The sequence below is a fragment of the Aspergillus fijiensis genome (genome assembly GCF_003184825.1).
Source record: "Aspergillus fijiensis CBS 313.89 unplaced genomic scaffold BO72scaffold_13, whole genome shotgun sequence".
Classification (NCBI taxonomy): Eukaryota; Fungi; Ascomycota; class Eurotiomycetes; order Eurotiales; family Aspergillaceae; genus Aspergillus; species Aspergillus fijiensis.
Window position 1 is genome coordinate 17,520 of NW_024468989.1, and position 23,479 is coordinate 40,998.

Sequence of the window (23,479 nt, forward strand, 5' to 3'; positions counted from 1 at the left end):
ACGTGCTCTTATCGCCTATCGCCTGGTCACGTGCTAATCACGATCGGTCTCCACCCGCGCTGCTTGACATATCTCCATCCCGCCGTAATCGGTCTCGTCACAACACACGAATCATCCATCCATCCATCCATCCACCAGGAACGAAAAGCATGGCAACCAACACTATCGTGATCGTTGGGTGCGCTGCTCGGCCCATACTGGAAGCTCTTTGCTGATGATGCCATCTCAGGGCAGGCGTCTCCGGACTCACCACCGCCTTTCTGCTATCGCAAGACCCGACCAATTCCATCACGGTGGTCGCCAAACACATGCCCGGGGACTATGACATCGAATACGCGTCTCCCTGGGCCGGTGCCAACTACTCGCCGTACGAATCCCCCTCTCGTGGTTCTACTACACTACTGACACATTATAGAATGGGCGCAGCTGGTAGCAACCAAGCCAGATGGGAACGAGAAACCTGGCAACCGCTGCGGGAGATAACGGAGAAGTACCCAGAAGCCGGCATCCACTTTCAAGGTATCTTCACCCATCCTCTCCACCCGCCAGTGTCGACCTAGACCTAAGTATAATCCAGACAATGTGATCTACAACCGCATCAAAGATCAAGAGACAGCGACCGGCAAGAACTTCGCTGCCCTCATGAACGCAGAGCCGTGGTACCGCGACGTTGTCCCCAACGTGTGTACCTGACCCCGCCCCTCTTTTTTTTTCTTCTATACTAGTCCACTAAGCCACAGCACAGTTCCGATCCATGCCCAAAGACCAGCTTCCTCCTGGCATTGACAGCGCCCAGACCTTCACTTCCGTCTGCATCAATACCGCAATTTACCTCCCGTGGCTCCTGGGCCAGTGTCGCAAAAACGGAGCCATATTTAAGCGCGCAGTCTTCAAGCACATCATCGACGCAGCACAGGCCCACCACTCCGGACGCCAAGCAGACATCGTGGTAAACTGCACCGGTCTTTCCTCGAAGACCCTCGGGGGCGTGCGCGATGAGACGCTCTACCCGGGCCGCGGACAGATCGTGGTCGTCCGCAACACGCCCGGGAAGATGGCCGCCTTGTCCGGAACAGACGACGGGGAAGAGGAATTGTGCTACATGATGACGCGCGCCGCCGGGGGTGGCACGATTCTAGGGGGCTGCTACCAGCAGAACCAATGGGATCCGCTGCCGGATCCGAATCTCGCGGTGCGGATCATGCGGCGCGCGATCGCGGCGTGTCCCGAGCTCGTGGCGGAAGGGCAGGGCATTGAGGGGCTGGACATTGTCCGGCATGGGGTGGGTTTGCGACCTATACGGAAAGATGGACCACGGGTGGAGCAGGAGTCTATAGGAGGGGTGGCGGTGGTGCATAATTACGGGCATGGCGGGTTTGGATATCAGGCTTCGTTTGGATGTGCGGCGGAGGCTGTGCAGTTGGTCCAGGATAGTCTGCGGCGGAGGGCGCAGGCGAAGTTGTAGTTGTGCTTTACGCCTATTTGATGCTGCGATAGAAGCGTCTCGTATCGACACAACCCGGGCCCACCCGCTAAGCAATATCGGTACTAGTATGATCTGTTGCTTGTGCCCAGCCAGGCTGAGATTCCTGGGTATATGACTTCCTTGCCTATGATTTATCGTCCAGATAAGATGCCCCCAAGTCCACATCATGGGCTTCTTCAAATTCTCCTATCTCCCAGCAGAGCTGCGAACACAAATCTGGGAGGACAGTCTTCCGCAGAAACTTGGCCGTCCCATCTACCGCTGGAAAGAGGGGTGTTGGCAGTTGAGTCCCTGCGACCCAACCACCGGGGCTGGACAGCCTACGCTCGAGTTCCGCCACACGCTCTTGCAGAACGTACGGATGGACCTCCCACAGGGCTTTGTGAATCGGGAGGCGCGGACCATTGCCTTGAGATGGCTCCAGCGCCAAGGAGCAACGATCACAGTCGATCCAGCGCAGCAACCCTTGACGGTAGCACGGGTGTTCGACCCCATCCACGACGCGCTGTACATCTCCTCAGGCGCATCAGAGGATTACCTGCATTTCATCCTCGAGCCGTTCGAGCGACTGGAGGAGCTGGAGGGACAATCCGTCACCACCATACCGCCGGCCGTCCGACAGATCGCGCTGGCCAGAGAGCTGTTCGTCAACTCCGCCGGCCTATTCCACGACATTTTCCGCCATTTCCAGCACATCCAAACAGTCTACGTGATCGAAGACGTACCGCCGGATCTGGAACAGCCGCTGGAGGATACGCTTCAGGACTGGTGGGAACTCGAACGTACCACTGGCGTGCGGATTTCGTGGGACTTTACTCGGGACCGGTTCACGCGACCCCTGAGTGATGCAGCTGATGACCAACGACTGTGGGCACTGCTCAACCGGGCCAGCGTAGGGCTACGCCGGCAGTTCCCACCGGAATTGCAAGATGTTTTTGAGGTGTATCCCGTTGTCGCTGTGCGCAGAGAAGCACAAACACCCAGATTAGACCAATGAAGTACTGTAGCATCAGCGGTCACGCAACTCCATTCCACGTACGAACCATTCAACTAGACGACTAGACTTAATATGTCCACACCAACCCAATACCCGATCGAACCATCGACTTAGCGAACAGCCTGGATCGCCGCCTCAACATCCATGAAGTCATCCGTCCGCCTGGCCGGCCGGCCCCAGCGCACGATCCCCTCGCCATCCACGGCCCAGAACCCCCCCGCCTGCCACCGACTGCCGCTCTCCGTCGGCCGGTTCCAGATCCCCTTCTCGCGGCCCAACTTGACGATATTCATCAGCGCGCTCGGGCTCATCACGTGACTCCAGGAGGCCACCCCCGAGCCCCAGCGCGCATACAGTCGCCGCTCGACATCGACGATCACCCGCACCGGAGTCGATCGAGACCCCGACCCAGGCGCTGCCGCCCCACCCACCGCCTCCAGCCACCGCGCCGTGGAGGGTGCATCGCTATGCGAGACCGCGACGAAGTCGAGCTGCGGGTGGTGGGCGGCTGCTAGGCGGAGGGTGCGGAAATCGGATTCCGCCACTGGTGATCTCGTCAACGTGGTCGGAAGGAAGGGGGGGAGGCAGACGAACCTGGACATCCGCAGTGGCGGAGAAAGAGGATGATCGTGGGCTGGCGGTTGGGGTTGGGCAGGGGGAGCTCGGGCGCTGAGGGGGCGGGGTGGCCGAGTTGCGGCGGGGTGGACACCTCTACGGTGGACGGAGCGAGCCAGGAGGAGAGCTCCTGGGTAATGGTCATTGTGGACTGTGTTGTGTGGATGCGATGATACTGCGGTTCGATGTTGCTATTACTTCGGTGATTAATGATTAATTGATGGAATGATTGATGAGTGGATGGTGAAGGGGTGAGTAAGCTATGATGCCATTGGTGGGGGCGGGCACGCGGGCGGAGTTCATCCGAGCCGAACGTCTTGCCCTATCCATGATCTGTCACATCTTCTATTCCTGGCGGCAATGTTACTTACGGGTGTATTGACACTGAGTATTGTGAGTCTTCTGCTTGGCTAGCGGTAGAGAATGCGGGGTGCAGAAGGATTGGCACTAAAGCACTCAGTCGTGGCCCGGGGCTGCATCCCCGGCTCGTGTTGAGAGGCTGACCTTATTTCCACTCTCCTTGGCGGGGCTGGCATCATGCATGAATTCCACCGCCAACCAGGATAATTCAGGGGATCATGAGTGTGTGAACTACTAGGATAGCTCGGTCAATGCATCAGGGTTGAGTAGTGCAGACAACTGCTGTCATCGATAGCTGGCAAGGCAACGGGATAGTTGCTCAATAGTTCGGGACCAAAGCGAGGAAGCGAGGCTGCAAATGATCCTACATGCGACAGATGTGCACTGGATACCCTAGCTTAGGATTGCACTACCGGCTTTCTAGTCTGATAGGCCGCTAGAATGGGCCAATGCGCCGCCATCGATAACTCTAACTCCCCCTCGTGAGACGGCCATCCACCCTTGCACCTCGGTGCTTAATTGAGATCATCGGCCCAAGACAGGCGTCGAAACGCTGCTTAACGTAACCGCTCTGCTCTCCACCAAATAGCTGCACTTCTCGTACTCTGCAACGACCGCCAATCCAGTCAACCCGGTCTTGGCACCAGGGGATCGACAAGACTCGCCAAATCGACTTCCTTGGCTGCAACCCTCAATGGCCAGGGACTCGTATTCGCAGATTAGCCGCCAGGAACAAGCAAACGCGATGCAGGGACCTCGTATCCTGGTGCTGGAGATATATTCCATGGCACGACCAACAAGGCCAACGGCAGAGAACTATAAAGGTTGGGAACTATGCCCCCTGCTGCTCCTGTCCCATTGTTCTTTGTCCACCCTGATTTGTCTTCACCTCCACTCGTTCAATCCGTGTATCCCTCTGTTGATATCAACATGCGTCCCTCTTTGCTCGTACTTACCCCTCTCTTGGCCACGGCCACCGCGCACGGCCTCACTCAGCTGGAGGCTCTGCATCTTCTAAAGCGCCAAAGCAGCGGCAACGGCGCCTTCATCCCCGGTACAACAACCGTCTCCGACTGTCCAGAAGGCTCAATCCTTTGTGGCACCAGCAATACCTGCTACTTCCCCTCGCGGGGTGACACCTGCTGTCCAGGCGGGACCTGTACGTGTCCAGTATCAGCCTCCTCCGTTCCACTGTCAGCCAGCTAATCGACACCCATGCAGGGGCCTGCCCCGGCGACTCCTTCTGCCTTCAGGACCCCTACTGCTGCCCCACCGTACGTTCATCCATCCATCTTCCTATGCAAGACCATCGAGACTGACCAAGTGTAGGGCCTGGACCGCGAAACCTGCGCCCAGCAGTACGGCGTGACCCTGACTCCCACCGTGTCGAGTGCCGCGGACATTCCCGACACCACCACCACTCAACCGACCTCCGCGCCCTCCGCTCCATCCTCTTCCTCCACGTCCGTCGATGAGACACACAGCAGCAGCAGCAGCAGCAGCAGCAGCAGCTCGACCTCCGTCCCTGTTATCCCGACCACAACCTCGAGCACCTCCGCGGGCGCTCCGTCCTCCGTGCCGACCTCCACCCCTGCTGTGTCTTCCGCCGCCACCGCCACCGCCACTCCGTCGACTGGACTGTTCACTGGCGGCGCTGTACACGCCCGAGAGATGGCAGCCGGTGCACTTTTGCTAGGCGGAGTGGGAGTGATGGCAAATGTTCTGTGAATGAGCTTTACTCCGGAAGAAATGTGTGCTATTGGCGCGGGTACTGTTATGGTAATATGGCGAGGACTTGACTAGTTGTCAGTAGCGTCTTGGAACAACGAAGAGGTTGATCATGTGTTTGCGTGTCAAAACTATCTAGAACCGGATTTGGAATCTTTTCGTGGTGGTTGTAATCTAGACAAGTTATCCCACTGACTTGGTGGTCTGGACCCGATCGCAAGGGGATAGAACCGACGGATGCAGCTCCCAAGATAGGGCTCGCGGGGCCGCTGGATGGCAAGTTAATCCTGACAAGGACGAGCTACGCGGGACAATCTTTAAGAAAGGTTTTCACAATTGCAACTGCCCTAGCTAGTAGCATCAGCGCTACAGGGTCAAGGTTGCGAGGAACCTGCTGTTTACTACTCCCGTGGTATTGTGAATACACTCCGCACCCGAAAAAAAGGAATCGTGATCAACCCCACGCATTTCCGAATTGGCAACAGTTATACCGCTTCAGTCGCGCATTCAACATGGGCTGAGCATAAATTCCAGCCAAACCGACCCACCCAAGCCAAATCCGATCTCTACGAGATGACCAAGCCCGCAATGTCAGGACCTAACAGCACGAAGAACGTTAGCCATCAAGCTCAGCCGCCCGAAGAGCAGGAATCCCTACAGTATCCCCCGTTGTATGCAGAGAAGGTGACCACATTCCCACTGCCTTGCTTAACCTCCGCATTCAGCACACTGGTCCGCAGCGTCTGCGGCCCGCCGGAGGGCAGGAAGGCGACGACGTGCGTCTTGCCGTTGACGGTGACGGAGCAGTAGCGCTGGGTGCTGTCGCCGTTCCCGTACGAGATCTGCAGGGTATTCTCCCCGGCGACGGCGAAGTCCACCGCGTCGAATGTGAGAGTCCCGTTGTCGGGGCCCCCGAGCCAGCCGATGGTCTCGGAGCTGCAGCCGGAGCAGGTGATGGAGGTGGCGGATCCGGCGAGCGTGCCGGCGGATTTGGCGCCGTATGTGGTGGTGTTAGAGACAGTAGTCCAGGTGCCGTCTTTGAAGAAGGGGGTCCAGGCGGCGTCGGAGGTCTAGGTCGAGGGCCACTCAGTAACAGGGAAGCAAGTGGGAGGATGAACAGGGGACTGCGTACAATTGTAGCGGTAGCTCCGCTGATCGTCAACGGGAGCCAGATGTAGGTGGACGAGGCCAGGTCGGTCGACACCCACCGGTCGCCCATGTACCTGCCCAACGGTTAGTGCCTGTGATGGATCTCTGCGCGTCGGTGTATAGGAGTAAGCCCACATCACCAGACCGTTCACATCGGCGACATAGCTGGTCTGGGAGCTGTAAGTCTCCGAGCCCGAGGGTGCGAAATCCGCCCAGTCCGACCAGGGCTAGCGGGAGTCAGCATCGTGTCCTATATTCATCAAAAAGTGTTCGAGGTGTAGCCATACCCCGGAGAGATTTGTCGCCGTAGTGTACTTGTTATCATTTGGGCCTGGTACTTGCGTCAATACGAGTAGTCACGGAATGGCATATACGTACTCCACCCTACTCTCGTCTGCAATTAGCATAATCACCAATTGTCTGGGCGGGTGAACCAACCGGACAGCTGACTGGCAAACATGAAATACGTGTCTCCGGTCTTATACACGGCGGGCGCCTCGTAGTCCGCCGTGAAGAGATGAACGTTGCTTTCGACGGTCAAGTAGTCGGCCGACAGCCGGTCGATGCGCAGACCGTTGGCCCTCTGAAGGCGACATTAGAAGAGGGATGCGGCTCATGGTGCAACAACACCTACGTCTTCGGTAAGAAGATAGCCCGTCCCATCGGTATCTGCCCGATGCCCACAATATCAATCAAGTATTCGTCGTATCAAAGTCAAGAGGTGCCCACCTTTGAAGAGACCGAGATCTCGCGACTGGAACCCCAGCGGCCGCGACGCGTTCCTGAATTGACACTCCTTAGAACCCTGCCATCATCGCCAACTAAACGATTGAACATACAGATAGGTATACGCTCCGCACACCGTATCACTCGTAGCAACGCCTGCGCGGGCCTCCGCATAGCTCGAGTCATCGATGTGCAGCCACATGACGTATTTCTTTGTGTGGTCGTTGTAAATCACCTTGGGCCGTTCGACGACGCGGCTAGGCCCCAGATCCCCGGAGGCTTGCAACGTCAAGAGCTCGTTCTCAAACGTCCAGTCCAGGAGATTCTCGAGAGCAGAATCAGCATACGACACCATGCATTGCATTCAGTCTTAGGGCCTCCCACCGTGCTAGAGTAGCAGTTGATCGACTGGAAGCTGGAGCCGGAGGTGTGGTTCTCGCCGATTATGTAATACACCCCGTCCACCTCGGTGAGCCCTGGAGATGCACATGCGGTCGCAGGTTAGTCTGCGCGCGCGAGGGCTCTCGGCGATAGTCTGAAGTGGGTGTGCCTACCGGTGCCATGGGCCTGGATATGCTTGTTGGTCCCCGCCGCAGTCCACGTCGCGCCGGGGACGATGTCCAGCGAGGCGTGGACGACCTGCGCGAGGGGGATCAGGGCGACCAGAAAAGTGATAATGCGATGCATATGGTTAAGCAAGTGACTATGACGGTGTGGTGTGGGGATTCAAGACACGTCTGAGGTGAGGACTAGCTGGTGGGCCTTGATGAAGAATGCAGACCATCTTATACCCCTCTGCCGTCCGCAGAGGGGTGTGGTGGTCTGCTGGTGGCGAAGCGTCATGATACTCCATGATAGGCGGATAAATAAACATGGATGCCAGTCACACTTCATCACCTCGAATTGCGGGGTCACGGTCGTGCAAGGGGAGTTGGGCTATTCCGACCGATGTTACATTTGCCCACTCCGTCAATTCTGCATCACCTGCATCATATGCGCCGCTCGATCTGATCCTGGAGCCGCGGTTAATCAGCCCTTCGTTCGGGTCAGCGGCACGGCGCGTTGCGGAATCCAAGGAACAGCTTACGGCAAGCTACTCGTGCCAATTTACAATAACCCCATTTTTTATAGTAAACTTATAGTATTTTTGTAAATTAATAACAGACCGCCCTTTTCTCTAACTGACCCTAATATAAAAATTGTTTACAAGATTTCCTAATAAAGAATCCTAATAAACTAATATCTTCGGCCTAAAATACTCTAAGACCCTGATAGCCCTAATAATCCTAATATAACTTATATTTGCGTATTTTTTTTTTTCAAACTAGGCAGCTTGGAAGGCTAAAACAGTATTATCGGCAGAATTGGGTTATTGCAAATTGGCACGAGTAGCCCACCGTACCTGAGAGTCGAGTGTAATCCGGACCCCCTCGCCCATCCGTAGCCAGCCCTAATGGGAACTCATACAAACGATGCCACTGGAGTAGAGGTCGAGCCATTGGGCGCTGCTCTTCTCGATGGTTGATTAGGGAGGCCTGACACACTTTCGACTGCTACTTACGACGGCCGGCTTCACTCACTTCTCTGAGTGCAGCCCTCTTTGCAGGGACGGGCTCTTTGGGTCGGGGCAGACATCTGGCGGTTGAATAGTTACGAGGTTGAACCGCGAATACCATCCATGGCGGCTGGGTGCCCAAGGCATCGGGAATAGGGACGCATGACGGGCCGCTAAGGCGCCTGTCAGGCCGGCGTTTATAGCACCTGCCAGGCGGTGCCCTTTAATCGGATATGGATGAGATTGAGCTTGGAGCATAGAGTCCCAGTCCCTTCTTGATGAGGTGGAGCGGCTGGTAACTACTAGTAGTACGAATAATGTTATTATTGACTTACACTGTTCCTAGATTCTTACAAGGTTACAAGGCGACTGACTGCGTTTCGTGTCAGTGCGGTCTCCCGTACACCGAGACCGTCCCCTCTCCGCGAGTCAACTACTTTCACCTCCTTCCTACGTGCCACGTCGATGACAAATCTTCATAGGTCAATCAACTTAACATTGCAGATTGGCACAAAGTAGCCCACCATGAGCCCTAGTACAAACTATGCCACTCGAGTGGCGGCCAGGGCCGCTCCGGCAAGCCTTCAGGCATCTCGCGCGGTGCCTCTTCAGTATCGTCAGTACGGCATTCACACCACGTGATCTTGTCTCGGGTCTTCCAGAAACAATCCCCCCAGGGACTCAGCCAGGGCTGACGACACTGCAGACAGGTGTTTCGGCACGGGGCTTCTGAGTCCGCCGGTCCCCGTTCTCGACACCACTCCCGAATACAGCCGACGTGGGCGGCGAAGCCGCAGTGGCGCTTGCACCAGAAGATGGCCTCGAGCTTGTCTCCCAGCGGGCGGCAACAGACCTGGCAGTCGTGGCCATGTTCGAACGGGGTCGGATGGCGCGGTTGCTGCGTGTTATCAGTGCCCATGCGAGCAACGGCGGCGGTTCCCACATACTTCTGAATGCAGGCGCGGATGATCGGCTCAAACTGCGAATCACCCAAGGCTGCGAACGCCTTGTCAAAGCGGGCCATGGTGTGGATGGCCTGCGACACCCAGTCTTCCCCATAGGAAGCTAGCCAGAGATCGGGATCCAGAAACCTCCGCGCCCGTCCCCTTCTCTCCCGGTAGAGTCGGGCCAGGATGGGCGCGTAACGACCCCAGTGGTAGGAGACCAGCTCGAGGCCCCCACGGGTCTCCTCTTCTTTCATTTTCCTGTACGCGCTCTCATCAACCGGGCACATCTCGTTTATTTTTGCTCCGGTCAGAGACTGCATCACGGCTTCCAGGAAACAGGCGAGATCTTGCTGAGGCCCACCCAGTGCACGGAGCCACGGGCTCTCCCTTTGGACCGCCCAGGATTGATGAAGCTCGTAATGGTGGTTGTACCAGAGTCGGAGGAAGACCCGCTCCGCGGCGACAAGTGCAGCCATGTCGAGAGGTGCATCAGATGGAGCACAGTCGGGGACAGACATTCTTACACCCAGTATGCTATTCAGTCGAGGCTAAGAGTGATTGGATTCATGCAAAGACCGCCGGGGGTGACCTGGCAAATCCGGATGCTTTATACACTCTAAACTTCACCCGTCAGCCCACATCAGTCCGGGGTAACGATGTAAAGAGGCCGGATAGTTTGTTTCCTCTCTGATGATGTAGAGACAAAGAATCGCGTGTCTTTTATTATTCACCGTCCCGATTGTGCCTCCCGTGATGATTGGGTCAAGGCGCCACCCATTATAATGCCAGAAAGGTAGGCTGGAGATAAAGGAAATGCAACAATGGGGACCAGGAAAGACGGAGAAAAACAAAGCAGGACACGCGGAATCAACAAAAAGATGATCTCCCCGACTGGGAGTCGAACCCAGGTCTCCCGCGCTTGTTCCTTGGCAGGAGTGACAAGCGGAAATCATGACCGTTAGACCATCGAGGAGGAGATATGAATGGCTTTGATACTCTAATGTCATCTTGGAACGTTGTCTTTGTCATACTCACCGGAGCGCCGCGCTGCCCACAAGGCCATTCGCTTACTTATTCTGCACCCCAGATCACGGTATAGTTACAATGGGAGGAGATGAAAATGCAATGCCCCCCTTCTTACTCATCCCGAAGGCATCGCCTACTGTAAAAGTATTGGGAGGCCCATACTGCCGGGCGGACTACCATGTGTAGCAGGCGGTCAACAAGCCTACCTCGCCTGAACGTCGCGCGTACTTCCGGAGCAACAACATTAACCATCCCCAACCACCATGCCATGTCTGCACGACGGCACCAACTATTCTGTAAACTGGGGTGCGATCCGAGTGCAATCCGCCTGCAATCCGCCTGCGACCGGCAGCGGTGGGGACTTGCCCTTTTTATTGTACTATGAATCCTCCCCTAATTGAGGCCGCATCTCATTCAAACCACCGCAACGTTGCGAGAAAGCCTGGCGTACAAGTGCCCGCATCATCGCTGCGATGATCCGCTCGAGTCGACTGTATCCTTGGTACGCTATGCATGACCATATCACTCGCCGCTCTCGGCGCAGCGACCGCTTGGGCCCAGTCGCCCGCGCGGGTTCTCCCTGAGTCTTCCAACTTATCTCGGCGTCGAATTCAACACCACCATCATCACTCCCGGGTCGCTGATTGATCCCATCCAGTAAGTCCAGCTCAGCTGAATAACCTCGTACCCAAAGCCCATACCACCATCAGCCGATTACTCACCAATTTGCATCTCATAGTTACCACCAATGCCCCCACAAGCCTTCCAGCCCACCCCCGCGACACCCACGGCCGGTGCCAGCTCTTCATGCTCGACCTCTCTCGATCCCCGCGCAGGCCGTCACAACCACCACCGGCTACCCGCTCGTCCCCGGAGTCGCGGCCAAAGAAACCAGCCGCCTGCACTGGTGGAGATTGCCCAGCAGGTCGGGCCCCCGGTGGCGGCGGATTACTTCCTGGCCGTGGAGTCGTCGGAGTAACTGCGAGTGTCTCACGCCGCGAGATAGGCGATTCCGCGGGACTTTTGGTGCTCCTGTGTGTGTGTCTGGAGTCACCGAGGCTGCTGTGGAATCTATGCGATGATCGAAGAGTATTCGAGAGCCGAGAGACCAGTAGTGAAAGCTACTATCAACACGACTCTTGTTGAATTGTCCTTCCGATCTGCTCTCTTTCGTACTAGAGGTATGTCGTTGTAGTATATCGTGACAATTTGTTATGTAAGATTCCTTTGCTGTCGTCTCCGACTACTCGATATCAACAACCACTCTTTCATATAGATGAACTCACGCTATTCCCTTCATCCTAGATCGAAATCAAGGGTCTGCAGTACGATAGCTAATCTGTGCTACACAAGCCAGAAGGAATTTCAAAAGCAACACGCTGCCGCATGCAAGATGAGACAAGCAGCACGCCAAGCATCCGGCCCCTGCATATGCCCATGCACGCCAAAGCAGGCGACCACGAGCACGAAAGTTCCGCCGGCCCCTGCCCCCTATCCTTCCGTGCCACGGTTCGCAAGCAGTGATGTGATATGACGTGCAAATCCCCTGCAGATCCTCGTCGTGATCTTAACGGCCGGTCGCGGCGAGGCGAGCCAGCAGGCACAATCCGATCGGCCGCATGGGGCATACCTGCCTCGTACACGTGAACACGTGTCCACGGTATGTAGCACACGCATGTGCTGACATACTAAGCGGGGTGCCTTGCAGCAGCAGCCTGGCGCTGACACCAAGCCACAACTGACAGGAGCTTAAGCCTGCACTCTCTTCTGCCAGTCGTCAGTGACCCTTGAGCTCAACTATCCTCCTTAGTCACCCGCCGCTCGGTGTAATGAGGTGTGATTTCCGACCGAAGGAACCTCGCGACGGAACAAGACAATGTGAGCGTTTGGGTCTGGGATGCACGTGACTACTGCGAGTATGCCGCGCTACGATGCACACTGCCACTGGATTGGAGAAGTCCTCGCTGCGTGATCCAGAGGGGACATGATGAATCGCTGCATGTATGTCGCAAACGCTTACTCCCTTCTACTAGGGATCGGGTGAGCTGGTCTTCAACCCCAAGCTCGATCCGTGGCCAGAGCCCCGTCGCTCGTCGCTCGTCGCTCGCCAACCCAGTTGAATCTTCCGACACGGATAGTCCCGGGACAGGATCTGCTTTCCTGGCCTCCCGTATGGCGAGGCTCCTTTCTCGCATGGTCAAGCGTTGGTCGTGGTTTCAATTATCAACTGCCCTCGGCGATGCAAGGTAGCAGTTATACTAGGGCACGCCGGATCACCTGAGAAGACCGTTCACCTGGCACGGACCGACGACAGCTTTCCACCACAGGTGCATCGAGCGTTCTATCTAACATCTTCCTCAGACATCTGAGCGCGCGACTCAGGCCATGATTAGTACCTGTAGTCAGCACCAGAAAACAGCAGATAGATGATCATCTGACAAAGATAGTCGCATCCACCCGGCGACAATCAACCACCCAAAACTGCCCGACCGGTCGCAGACTCAATCAGGGCTCCAGCACACACGCCATGCAGCAACAGGCATCTACCACCAACCCCTCAAATCGCATTGCCCAATGCAAAATCTCATTCTAGGCCCTTGACCTCACCCCGATGACGGATGAACCAACGATTCGAAGTGGTCCGAAAACCCAAATGGATCGTCCGCGGCACACGCAACCCTGATTTCCCCTCCGCGGGACCAAGAGAGTTCGACCCGACGAGCAGAAAACCTGATGCAGTACCAAACCGCCACCACTTCCTGGGCCATGCACGGCCGATGACGGAGTCAGAGACAGCATTGTCCCCACAATGAGACGGGGGCTTCTCCCCGGACTGACCTTGTCTACGCGGTCTCGCCCAGCCGATCCGGTTGATGTCACCGTACACAGGCCTCTACCTGTCCACGGCACAGCCCAACGCAACCCCTTCCCCACCGAGCTGTACAGCTGTACACACCCAGACTCCCAAATCCACACTCCATCGCAAAACAATGACCTCGCATACCGCCCCAAGCCCGTCCCCACCGGTGCCGGAGAGCATCCTCGCACTCGACCACGAGATCCGAACGCACTGGCCGCGAATCCAGCACCTCCTCACCGAGCTGCTGGACATCACGCCGCCGAGCCACGACGCACCCATCACCCAACACACCAGCGCACAAGACCTCACGCAGATCCGCGGATGGGCGCGGCCGGGCCCTCCACAGCCGCTGGAGGCGGTCATCGCGGAGGCGCAGACCATCTTCGACCACCGACTGCGCGTCAACCACCCGCTGTTCTTCGGGTTCATCCCGTCCGGCACGATCCAGCTGAGCTGGGTGGGCGACGTGCTGGTGGCGGCGTTCAACGCGCACGGCGGCGGCCGGAAGGTCGGGCGGGGCCCGTGCGTGGTCGAGGAGGAGCTGCTGCGGTGGCTGGCGGCGCGGCTGGGCCTGCCGGCCCGCACGGCGGGCGGGGTGTTCGTGTCCGGCGGGTCGGTCGCGAACCTGATGAGCATTGCCGTGGCGCGCGACCAGAAACTCGACGGCGCCGCGCGCGGGGTCATCTACCTCAGCGAGCGGGCCCACTACGCCGTCGCCAAGATGGCGCGCGTGCTCGGGTTCGCCGACCGCCAGGTCCATCGCGTCCGCTGCAGTGAGGTCTTCGAGCTCGACGTCGGGGATCTGCAAGCGCAGTTGGTCGCCGATCGGCGGCAGGGGTTGCTCCCGTTCATGATCGTCGCGACCTGCGGATATACTGAGACCGGGACGGTGGATCCCATTGCCGAGCTGGCGGACATCGCGCTGAGAGAGTCGCTCTGGCTGCATGTCGACGGGGCGTACGGCGCCTCGGTGGCGCTGTCGCATGCCCATGCGCGTCTCGTGGCCGGGCTCGGCGCCGCGGACAGCGTCGCCTGGGATGCGCACAAGTGGCTCTTTTCCTCCTTCGGCTGCGGCATGCTCCTGGTTCGCGACCGGGGCCATTTGTGCTCGACCTTCGGGGTGCAGTCCGAACTGATGGATCAGCAGGCTGGCGGCTTGAGCGAGCAGCCTGAGCCGTGGGATCTCAGCGTGGAGCTGACCAGACCCGCTCGAGCCATGAGTCTGTGGTTCATGTTGAGAGTCTTGGGTGAGGAGCGGATTGGCAGAATGATCGATTATGGCATTGACATGGCGGACTCAGTGCAAGCTCGCTTGCAGGCTCGAGAGGGGTGGGAGATCCTCACGCATGCGAAGCTTGGTATTGTGACCTTCCGGTATAATCCCGGCACGTGCTCCGGGGAGGGTCTAGATAGAATCAACACTAAGATCTCGGACACACTGGTCGAAGACAACCTGGCAGGCATTTTCCCTATTCGCGTGTCAGGAGTCGTGGGCCTCAGGGTGTGTTGCATCACTACGCGACTGAGCGAGCAAGATATCGATCAACTTATTCAACAAATAGACAAGAATGCGAAACAGGTAGGTAAGGATTTCTAGTGGGATGGTCGAGCCTATATTTCCATAGACCCCTCCCCATCCCTATCCACTCAATTCGGTGCTGCTCAGCGTGTAGTAAGATAGTCGCTTCCTAATGAAACTCCACTTCCAAGGGAGTAATTCCTTCATGGAATCATTGCAGGTTCTCCTGGGCTCAGATATATACACAAGGTAACACTCATGCACTATCTTCGGCAATTGGGGTGATGGGCACATAATAGGAGAACTTGTTGCCAGGGTCGTACTCGGTCTTTACGGCCCGTAGCTTCTGTAACCGCCATGCCTCGTAGCCGTATACGGACTCCAGCGACTCATGGCCAAATGCATAGTTGACATAGGTCGCTGGCACTCTGTCTGGCTGGCCGTCGAGCATAGCGTCCAGTATGCCGCTGGCAAGTTGCGATGCGGGTTCCTCAAGACGGAGGGTGGGCAAATAAGCTATCATAGCAAGTCTAGCACGCGAGCGTTAGCTTTCCACTTTCTGGGTCGTAGTGCACGGGGAGGATTCCAAATCGTACACCCGACTATTATCATCACGATGGGGAAATGCGGAGCTCCGAGGATCAATTGCTCGGGCCGCTGCCGGGTTATTCGCCTCGAACAGAAGAATGGACGGCTTGAGTGCTGGGTACGCCTTCAAGTACGCATTGAACAATTCATACGCCCGACGACACGCTGTCACGTTGAATGTCCGGAGACCGGTGGTAGACATCATCTTCGATAGTCCCTTCGTACAGGGCAGACTGACCCTGCCATTGCGCGTCGCATCCGGCATGGCGGGATAGGGCACGGCGCCTCCGACAACGTTGATCGGACCGAGACTGTCGAAGGGCGCCAGGTACTTTTCTGCTTCGCGTTCGGAGCCAAGGAAATTGAATGACCACCAAATCACGGCCTCGTCACTGTCAGTCGGGGCCGCAGCAACGCAGGGGTCTGAGAACTCACATCGCTGAGGTTGAAAAGCGGGTTCCACTCGTAATGGCCGAAATGGAAGTCCAGCTCGAGCGGCTGGGTTCCGTTGCCTGTGAGGTTGTTAAGTTCTTGGAAGAGGGTTTCGAGCTTATCCTCCGTGTAGAAGTAGTTTCGAAAGTACCAGGTCTGGGTCGGGGGTGAGTAGACTTTGATCTCAAGGCTTGTCACGACACCGAAGTTGTGGCCAGCCCCTTTCATCGACCAGAACAAGTCCGGATGGGAATCGTTGGAGACGACGATGGAACTTCCATTGGCAAGAACTACATTCAACTTCACAAAGTTGTCACTCATCATCCCATACTGGCCCTGATATCTTCCGTGACCTCCACCGATGGCTGGGCCACCATGTCCGATGCACGCGCAGATACTGGTCGCTAGGGCGAAGCCAACGTCAGCTAACCAGATTTTGGAGGAGTACCAGGCACTTACTGGTAACTAGACCCTCTTTCCAAAGCGCATCGATCAAGTTTTGTGTCTCAGTGCCTCCTTGCACAGTGGCAGTCTGTCTCGTGTGGTGTACGGTAACGTCCTGCAACAGGCGTAGGTCGATTCCCAGCCCTCGGAATGTGCCCTGCGATATCGGCCACCCGTGGCCTCGATTGACGGTGTAGAAGGGAATGCTGTTTCTGTTCGCATACTGAATCTGCTTCACCTTAGCCAATAGTCGGTTCACACCACGGAGGACACCTACCACGGTGGAGACATCGGACTCACAGCCGACTTGGGCGATGACTGTGAACTGGGGAGGCAGGAATTCGTCATATCGCAGGGTCGCACCCAGCCAGCGAGGATCGTCGGGGCCAAAGACACTGGAGGCGTCGCATAGTAGTGGGCCAAGCTCGGTTTCAACTTGGAATGCCGTCAGTCCAGCTCGCGTCATGAGACAGAGGCCATCGACGCAGCCGGTCGGCGATCCTTGTCCCAGGGACGCCAGAAGGACCAGTGCCCAAGTGATGAGAATAGGGAACTGCATGATGTTCAAGACACAAGATAAGCTAAGAAACCTTTCCGGAAGTGTGAAGGGAGTAATAGGAAAGTATGAAGATGGGCAGACGACGAGATAGGGGATCGAGGTGAATCAGCAGTGGCACCAACAGGGCAGGTGGTGATACAGTCCACGCTCTGAGCCCTGGGAGAGAAGGAGCAATGAGCGCTGACCCCCTTTACTGCGACTGCCACTTTCGGGTTTTGCACTCGCTCTCTCTACTTCATAGCGCCATTCATACAACAGAGCCCTGAGGGAGTTGCATATGTTGCAGACACGGTCACATGATCGTGCGCCGCGCAGTGTATGGTGAGTTTCGGCAGGCTATGGTCGAGAGTTCGAACAGCTTAGACACTCCCGCTGTGCTGAACAGCATACATCTGGCAATCTGGCAACATGCCAGAGATTGAAATCCATCTTGTAAACTAGATTTGGGCCGACAGTTGACCAGCAGGGAAATTGAAGTCAGAAATCCAAGATACAGATCATGTGTGACCTCGATTCCGTCACACTCAGGGATTGCGTTCCCCTGCACAAACCTGTATAAACCTCTATATCAAGCTCTGCCAATTCCACTGTGGAGATCGATTGAATATCTCCCTTCGCGTACATGTGAGCGCAAAAATGAAGGAAAGGTCTTATAAGTCGGACATCGACCCTTCCTGCAGGTCGCCGGCTAGTCCCAAGGCGCTGATGTTCGCAGCTTCCTCTATATCAGGGGTACGAGTAAAGCTTCCGGGATCTCAAGGATTGATGTCTATCATTCGGCTGAAGATAGGATGCAAGTCTGAATATACTATTGACACATCGAAACGAGGCCGAGATTCAGGTCTTGTAAGTTGTTCTGTGTCGAGATCCTGGTGGATATACAAACTGTATATTGGATATCTCAAAAGCTACTTGAGTAGGTCAAGCCACGCCAACCCACCCCGACAGGAGTCTCCAAAGCTTACCCTCGTGGCTCTACCCTTGTATATATTTTCCTTACAGACGACGACCGCATCATTCAAGCCAATCCCTCTGCAGTACCAGTCCACACTTCAAGTGAGTCAAATCCAGCACAACTACACAACGACGGTTGAATTGCGATGGGGGTAGTTCAACAACTGCAATTCCAAGAATCAAATCTCGGCCTACAGAAGAGAGCCTGAATGTCACGCTTCCGCCAACCCTGGCCCTAGACTCCCATACAAAACGATCAACTCTAGTCCTTGGCGTCATCCCAAAGTCCAGCCCCACTGCGAAGAAAACTCAAGCATCGTTCCACACCGGCTAAAGTCTTGCAGTGGGCTGCAGCACGTTAACGGTCTGGAATTGGCTCCAACCTTCTGATTCCCAGTGGGGTCGTCTGTGATGCTACCAAATGCTGAGTTGAAAATCCGTATGGTCTACTGAAGGTGTTATCGGTCTCTGCGCAGACGACACTTGACAATGAGCGCGAGATGCAGCCGGACTTGTCGGCCAACAGAAACAGCAACAAGCTGCAGGCAGCAGGCCAGTGAACTCACCGACTACCTCCGCGCTATCATCCTTCCAGTCCCCTAGCCTCGTGGGCTCCGGTGCCGGCCTACCCAGTGTCATGATGACACTAGTAGTTCTAGTCCCTGCCAGTTCCAGCAGAGCCACCGACTAGTCCGACGGGTGTGTGCCCCTGCGGCAACAGCAGCATCCCGGGCAGCTTGATTGCCACTGAGCTCGAGCCCCTCCAACGTGAGCCATTGAGACAAGCTCAAAGACCACTTGACGGAAGGCAATATCCGCCATCGACAGATGCATTACCATCATCACTGCCATCGCCACCTTCCTGACTCGTAGCCTGCCTCTATCGCCATCACCCATCATCGGACTGGAGCACCCAGACACCACCAACATCCCTCTCTACCCACATGTGGCACGACGACATGCAATTCGCCAACCATGCAGCCACCGTTCTTCACGGGGTCATCCCACCTCTCACAGGTGTATCCGCCCGAACTTCTCGCCGTCGGGCTACCTCCCAAATGCGAGCAGCGTCGGGCGTGTACCTAGAAGAAACGGCACTACCAGCGCCAGTCGCGGCAACTCGACCGTCGGGCGAACTAGCAAGGGGGTGTGGATAGCAACCGGGAAGGCAATCTCGTTTACGCAAGGGGGCCGCCAGTTGCACTCGAAGGCGAGCCCATCAGTGCACCAGATCATGGTGGTGCATGGAGTGCGTCAAGGAACCACTCGACGACCGGCAGACATCACATCTCCAAGCTGTAGCGGGTGTGGCCTGGTGCGACCGTGGCGAGACCAAGTGACGCCGAATGCCAAATAGCAGAAGTGATTCAATCCCGTCACATCCAATGCTGGGTGCATCCGACCAGTCCTGCTAGCTAACTTCACACATTACATAACCATGACTTTGCTATTGAAGGCGGGACTCGAGAAATGTAGCTGAGACTACTGTAACCAAGTATGAGGAGTATTGTGAATTCAGATTTGTCAAGCAAAGTCTCTCGAGCGAATGTTGAATTTTCCTCAACCAAGTCATTTCATCGAGTGGTCACTTCGCTGGTCGGAGACTACAGAGTTTTCTCGGGTGGGGAGTCAGATAATTATTTATCACGATGCGACCACTTTACGTTGCAGCCAGGCCACGTACTAGTGGAACACTTTGATACTTAGTGTAGTTAGTGTGTAGTCTGTGTCAGACGCTCCAGGACTGTTGGGTGGCCTACCAGACTCATCCCCACCGGTGACACGGTGAAAAATCCGATACTACCAGGGCCACGGATCAGATAAGACAAGATCGCGATCAGATAACCTGCGCGACTGGTGACTGGATGCTGGGTAAGTATTCAACCCTCACCGAGAAAACCCTCACCGCGAAGCGAGAGATTTGTTGCTCTCCACTGACAGCAGACCAAGACCAGTTCGAGAAATTAGCGATAGGTGGAAACGGCGTGAGAACGCACAGTGGGGGGGGGGTGTGAGGGGGTGTGATGCAGCCAGAGGGGCGCCAATTCTCGTGCTATCCCAGTGCCCCTCTTTTCTCCGCTTGGCGGTACCGTACCATACATACGTGAGACCACCTCTCCCTTACCAGCTTACAATACTATACAGACGTACAGTTCAATCTACACAGTACAACCAACACAGCTCCGTTTCTCTCCGTTCACCCTCTCCCTCCCTCTCCAGCCGGCCGAAGCCTTAGCCACTGCTCAGGAAACCCAAGAAACCCAAGAAACCCAAGAAACCCAAGAAACCCAAGAAATTCAAGAAACGAGCCGCCCCACCGTAGCTCCTGCGCAAACTTACTTGCCCACACTAACGCAGCCATGCCCAGCCAGCATAATCAGATGGCCTGGTGGATCGGAGCACATTTCCTACCTAGTACTCAGCAAAAGACTGCTCTCCGAGTCACGCTGCGCTAGCCCCGGCAAAGAACCCCCCACGGCGATGACCACTGCTTATTCTTTTATAAAGGGCATGGACCTCCCCTTGCGCTGCACCTACTCGACTTCTTCCATCCCACCCTGCCCTTCGGAGTTCCACCCTCACCCACCCCGCCCTCCAACATGTTCACCAAGTTGCGGGCTCCCTTCCGTCGGTCGACGACGGACGAGGCCGGCACCGCCGTCACCCTGCCCTCCCCCTCCCCCGTCGACGGCACCAGCAGCGCCCTGCCCGGCGAGAAGAACGTCGAGGCCGGCGTAGCCCCCACCACCGACAGCACCAACACCGACTCGGACGAGGAGCACCCCGAATCCACCGAGGATCAGGCCGGTACCTTCACCGTCGAGGCCATCACCGCCACCTGGACCAAGGCCTCTTTGATTGCCGTCTTCATCAAGTACGCCTGCCCCCTCCCTCCCCCTGGGTTTCATCTTCCCGACTACCTCAATCCTGAGTGCTGGGGCAATATCCCGTTCCGGGGGAGAACCCCCGGACCCCCCTTTCTTTCAGCTCCTCAGTACCCGCAACTTCATCAGCATACCCGAACAACACCACTAACAAACCCAGCATCTGGTTCCTCTACTTCGTCAACGCCTTCCAAGTCGAAATCCTGTCCACGCTGGTCCCCTATCTCACCTCGGCCTGGGACTCGCACTCGCTGCTCAATGTCATCTACGTGGTCTCCGACTGCTGCACGGCGGCCATCTTCATCCCGCTGGCCAAGATGATGGACGTGTGGGGCCGTGCCGAGGGCTTCGCCTTCATGGCCATCATCTCGACGATGGGGCTGATCATCATGGCGGCGTGCCACAACCTGCCCACCTTCTGCGCGGGCTACGTCTTCTACAACGTCGGCTTCTCGGGCATCACCTTCTGCGTCGACACGCTGACCGCCGACGCGTCGCAGCTGCGCAACCGAGCGCTGGCCTACGCCTTCACCTCGTCGCCCTACATCATCTCCGCCTTCGCGGGCCCCAAGGCCGGCGAGGACGCCCTCGGCATGAGCATGCGCTGGGCCTTCGGCGCCTTCGCCATCATCTTCCCCGTCGTCGCCGCCCCGCTGTACTGCATCCTGCGGTACAACACCAACAAGGCCAAGAAGGAGGGCCGCCTCGTGCGCGAGCGCAGCGGCCGCACGCTGACCCAGAACATCTGGTTCTGGGCCATGGAGTTCGACGGTACGCCCCTTTCCCCCCCCCCTTTCGTCCCACTTCAAACTAATATCCTTTGCAGTGGTCGGCGTCCTCCTCTTCTCGGCGGGACTGGTCGTCTTCTTCCTCCCGTTCGACATCGCCAGCATGGCCCCGCACGGCTGGAAGACGGGGTACATCATCGCGATGATCGTGGTGGGGTTCTCGATGATCGTCTTCTTCGCGATCTGGGAGTACTACTTCGCGCGGGTGCCGTTCATGAAGCTGAAGTACCTGACGGACCGGACGGTGCTGGGGGCGTGCCTGCTGGACGCGACGTACCAGGTGTGCTACTACTGCTGGGACAGCTACTTCACCTCGTTCCTGCAGGTGGTCAACGACCTGTCGGTGGCGGACGCCGGGTACGTGAACAACACGTTCGACGTGGTGTCGGGCGTGCTGCTGCTGTTCATCGGCTGGCTGATCTCGCGCACCGGCAAGTTCCGCTGGCTGCTGTACTGGGCGGTGCCGCTGTACATCTTCGCGCAGGGGCTGATGATCTACTTCCGCCGCCCCAACCAGAACGTCGGGTACCTGGTGATGTGCCAGATCTTCATCTCCATCGGAGGCTCGGTGTTTATTCTGGTGCAGCAGCTGGCCGTCGAGGCTGCCGTCGACCACCGCCACGTCGCCGCCACGCTGGCGCTGCTGAACGTCGTTGGCACCGTCGCCGACGGCATCGGCTCCACCATCTCCGGCGCCATCTGGACCAACACCTTCGAGAAGGGCCTGTACAAGTACCTGCCCGCCGACGCCCTCCCGGACATCGACGACATCTACGAGGACATCGACACCCAGCTCAGCTACCCGGTCGGCAGCGCCGTGCGCACCGCCATCCAGGAGGCCTACGGCTACGCCCAGACCCGCATGCTCGCCGTCGGCACCGGCCTGTTCGCGCTGGCCTTCATCTGGATGTTCATGATCCGCGACATCGACCTGCGCAAGAAGAAGCAGGTCCACGGTATGGTGTGGTAGGCTGCTGCAGCTGCTGCTGCTGCACCACCCACACAAACATCACCATCACCATCACCAAAAGGGGAGAAGAAGAAGGGGAGGGAAGCGCTGCTTCCACCTACAGATACCTGGCGCTTTGCCGTTTTTCCATGTTACCCCGTTTTTATCCGCAGCCCCTGACCACGGGCTGTTTAGTTTATACCTCTGTATCTAGTTTTAATTCATCTGCATTGCCTGCATCCTGCATCTGGTGTCTTGTAGTGGGGAAATCGTGCATGAGTGCATACAGTTCTACAGTGTAGTCGGACGAACATCAAACTTGGCTTTTCTTGGTGTCTTGGTTGTGTCTTGGTGTCTTGATTGTGTCTTGGTGTCTTGGACAGTCTTAGACTCTTGGACGCAAAGCTTAGACAGGCGAGAATCGACTTGGCGAGCACCGCCACAGCAAATCTCAGCGGGGTTGCCGACCGTGCAACATGACACCATTTCATCCGGGAGTCCATCCCGTGGGATATGGATTTGTGCCTTTGGCACCGGGGAGAGCAAAGACGAGGATCCTACGGGCGCAATGGAGTGAAAACTCTGCTCGTATACGATCCGGTACCCCGACCAGGTAAGGCAGCACCGCTCCAGATCAAAAGCTAGGAACGGTGGCGTCACTAGGTCCCTAGTAGCTTCCAGCCTGGCTCTCCCGCCTAGTCTACCTCTAGTCTACCACACTTCCATCGGTTGACCCTCGACTGTGCTATGAGTATGATTATCGGTGTAACCACCGACCGAAGCGTCGTGACCGGAAAGCACTGGATCCCGATCAGATAACTCCCTCCCACTTCTGCGGAAAGCGGATTCAGCAGACGACGGCAGCGACAGCGACAGTGGACCCCTCCGTAAACATGACGCCGACGCGCATGA

At 56.9% G+C, this 23,479-nt stretch overlaps 9 protein-coding genes and 1 non-coding gene across 10 annotated transcripts; 5 read left to right on the forward strand and 5 right to left on the reverse strand.

Annotated features, from left to right (window-relative positions):
* Nucleotides 1–149: 149 nt before the first annotated feature.
* On the forward strand, nt 150–1,465 carry BO72DRAFT_466892 (FAD-dependent oxidoreductase; the record flags this gene model as incomplete). The annotated part of the gene is made up of 5 exons (XM_040946802.1): nt 150–178; nt 230–367; nt 416–519; nt 578–681; nt 746–1,465. 5 exons carry the CDS (start codon nt 150–152, stop codon nt 1,463–1,465), a joined length of 1,095 nt encoding a protein of 364 aa, XP_040803297.1.
* Nucleotides 1,466–1,558: 93 nt separating this feature from the next.
* On the forward strand, nt 1,559–2,538 carry BO72DRAFT_40844 (uncharacterized protein). Its single transcript, XM_040942380.1, has one exon. It carries the CDS (start codon nt 1,653–1,655, stop codon nt 2,481–2,483), a length of 831 nt encoding a protein of 276 aa, XP_040803298.1. The 5' UTR covers nt 1,559–1,652; the 3' UTR covers nt 2,484–2,538.
* Nucleotides 2,445–3,264, reverse strand: BO72DRAFT_446123 (uncharacterized protein). The gene is made up of 2 exons (XM_040944221.1): nt 3,078–3,264; nt 2,445–3,027 (listed from the first exon to the last, which is right to left on the reverse strand). Exons 1-2 carry the CDS (start codon nt 3,241–3,243, stop codon nt 2,594–2,596), a joined length of 600 nt encoding a protein of 199 aa, XP_040803299.1. The 5' UTR covers nt 3,244–3,264; the 3' UTR covers nt 2,445–2,593.
* A 1,124-nt stretch (nt 3,265–4,388) lies between these two features.
* Nucleotides 4,389–5,186, forward strand: BO72DRAFT_456988 (uncharacterized protein; the record flags this gene model as incomplete). The annotated part of the gene is made up of 3 exons (XM_040946305.1): nt 4,389–4,617; nt 4,680–4,732; nt 4,788–5,186. 3 exons carry the CDS (start codon nt 4,389–4,391, stop codon nt 5,184–5,186), a joined length of 681 nt encoding a protein of 226 aa, XP_040803300.1.
* Nucleotides 5,187–5,502: 316 nt separating this feature from the next.
* BO72DRAFT_446125 (glycosyl hydrolase family 43 protein) lies at nt 5,503–8,006 on the reverse strand. The gene is made up of 11 exons (XM_040944222.1): nt 7,616–8,006; nt 7,446–7,537; nt 7,175–7,386; nt 7,065–7,117; nt 6,970–6,971; nt 6,774–6,918; nt 6,623–6,666; nt 6,471–6,562; nt 6,319–6,409; nt 5,845–6,256; nt 5,503–5,784 (listed from the first exon to the last, which is right to left on the reverse strand). The coding sequence occupies exons 1-11, from the start codon at nt 7,746–7,748 to the stop codon at nt 5,753–5,755; spliced, it is 1,308 nt and encodes a 435-aa protein (XP_040803301.1). The 5' UTR covers nt 7,749–8,006; the 3' UTR covers nt 5,503–5,752.
* Nucleotides 8,007–9,109: 1,103 nt separating this feature from the next.
* On the reverse strand, nt 9,110–10,166 carry BO72DRAFT_446127 (uncharacterized protein; the record flags this gene model as incomplete). Its single annotated transcript, XM_040944223.1, has 2 exons — nt 9,323–10,166; nt 9,110–9,236 (listed from the first exon to the last, which is right to left on the reverse strand). A coding segment is annotated over exon 1 (759 nt), but the record flags the coding sequence as incomplete, so codon positions are not given.
* Nucleotides 10,167–10,446: 280 nt separating this feature from the next.
* Nucleotides 10,447–10,536, reverse strand: BO72DRAFT_t79. The gene has a single exon. It is a non-coding gene; the product is annotated as a tRNA-Asp (tRNA).
* Nucleotides 10,537–13,579: 3,043 nt separating this feature from the next.
* BO72DRAFT_494163 (pyridoxal phosphate-dependent decarboxylase family protein) lies at nt 13,580–15,046 on the forward strand (the record flags this gene model as incomplete). Its single annotated transcript, XM_040948437.1, has 1 exon — nt 13,580–15,046. One exon carries the CDS (start codon nt 13,580–13,582, stop codon nt 15,044–15,046), a length of 1,467 nt encoding a protein of 488 aa, XP_040803303.1.
* A 21-nt stretch (nt 15,047–15,067) lies between these two features.
* Nucleotides 15,068–16,991, reverse strand: BO72DRAFT_505375 (FAD-binding oxidoreductase; the record flags this gene model as incomplete). Its single annotated transcript, XM_040949186.1, has 5 exons — nt 15,068–15,498; nt 15,565–15,941; nt 15,992–16,392; nt 16,448–16,661; nt 16,710–16,991. The coding sequence occupies 5 exons, from the start codon at nt 16,989–16,991 to the stop codon at nt 15,225–15,227; spliced, it is 1,548 nt and encodes a 515-aa protein (XP_040803304.1). The 3' UTR covers nt 15,068–15,224.
* A 3,506-nt stretch (nt 16,992–20,497) lies between these two features.
* On the forward strand, nt 20,498–22,812 carry BO72DRAFT_424820 (MFS general substrate transporter). The gene is made up of 3 exons (XM_040942889.1): nt 20,498–20,820; nt 20,991–21,601; nt 21,657–22,812. Exons 1-3 carry the CDS (start codon nt 20,546–20,548, stop codon nt 22,586–22,588), a joined length of 1,818 nt encoding a protein of 605 aa, XP_040803305.1. The 5' UTR covers nt 20,498–20,545; the 3' UTR covers nt 22,589–22,812.
* The last annotated feature ends 667 nt before the right edge of the window (nt 22,813–23,479 follow it).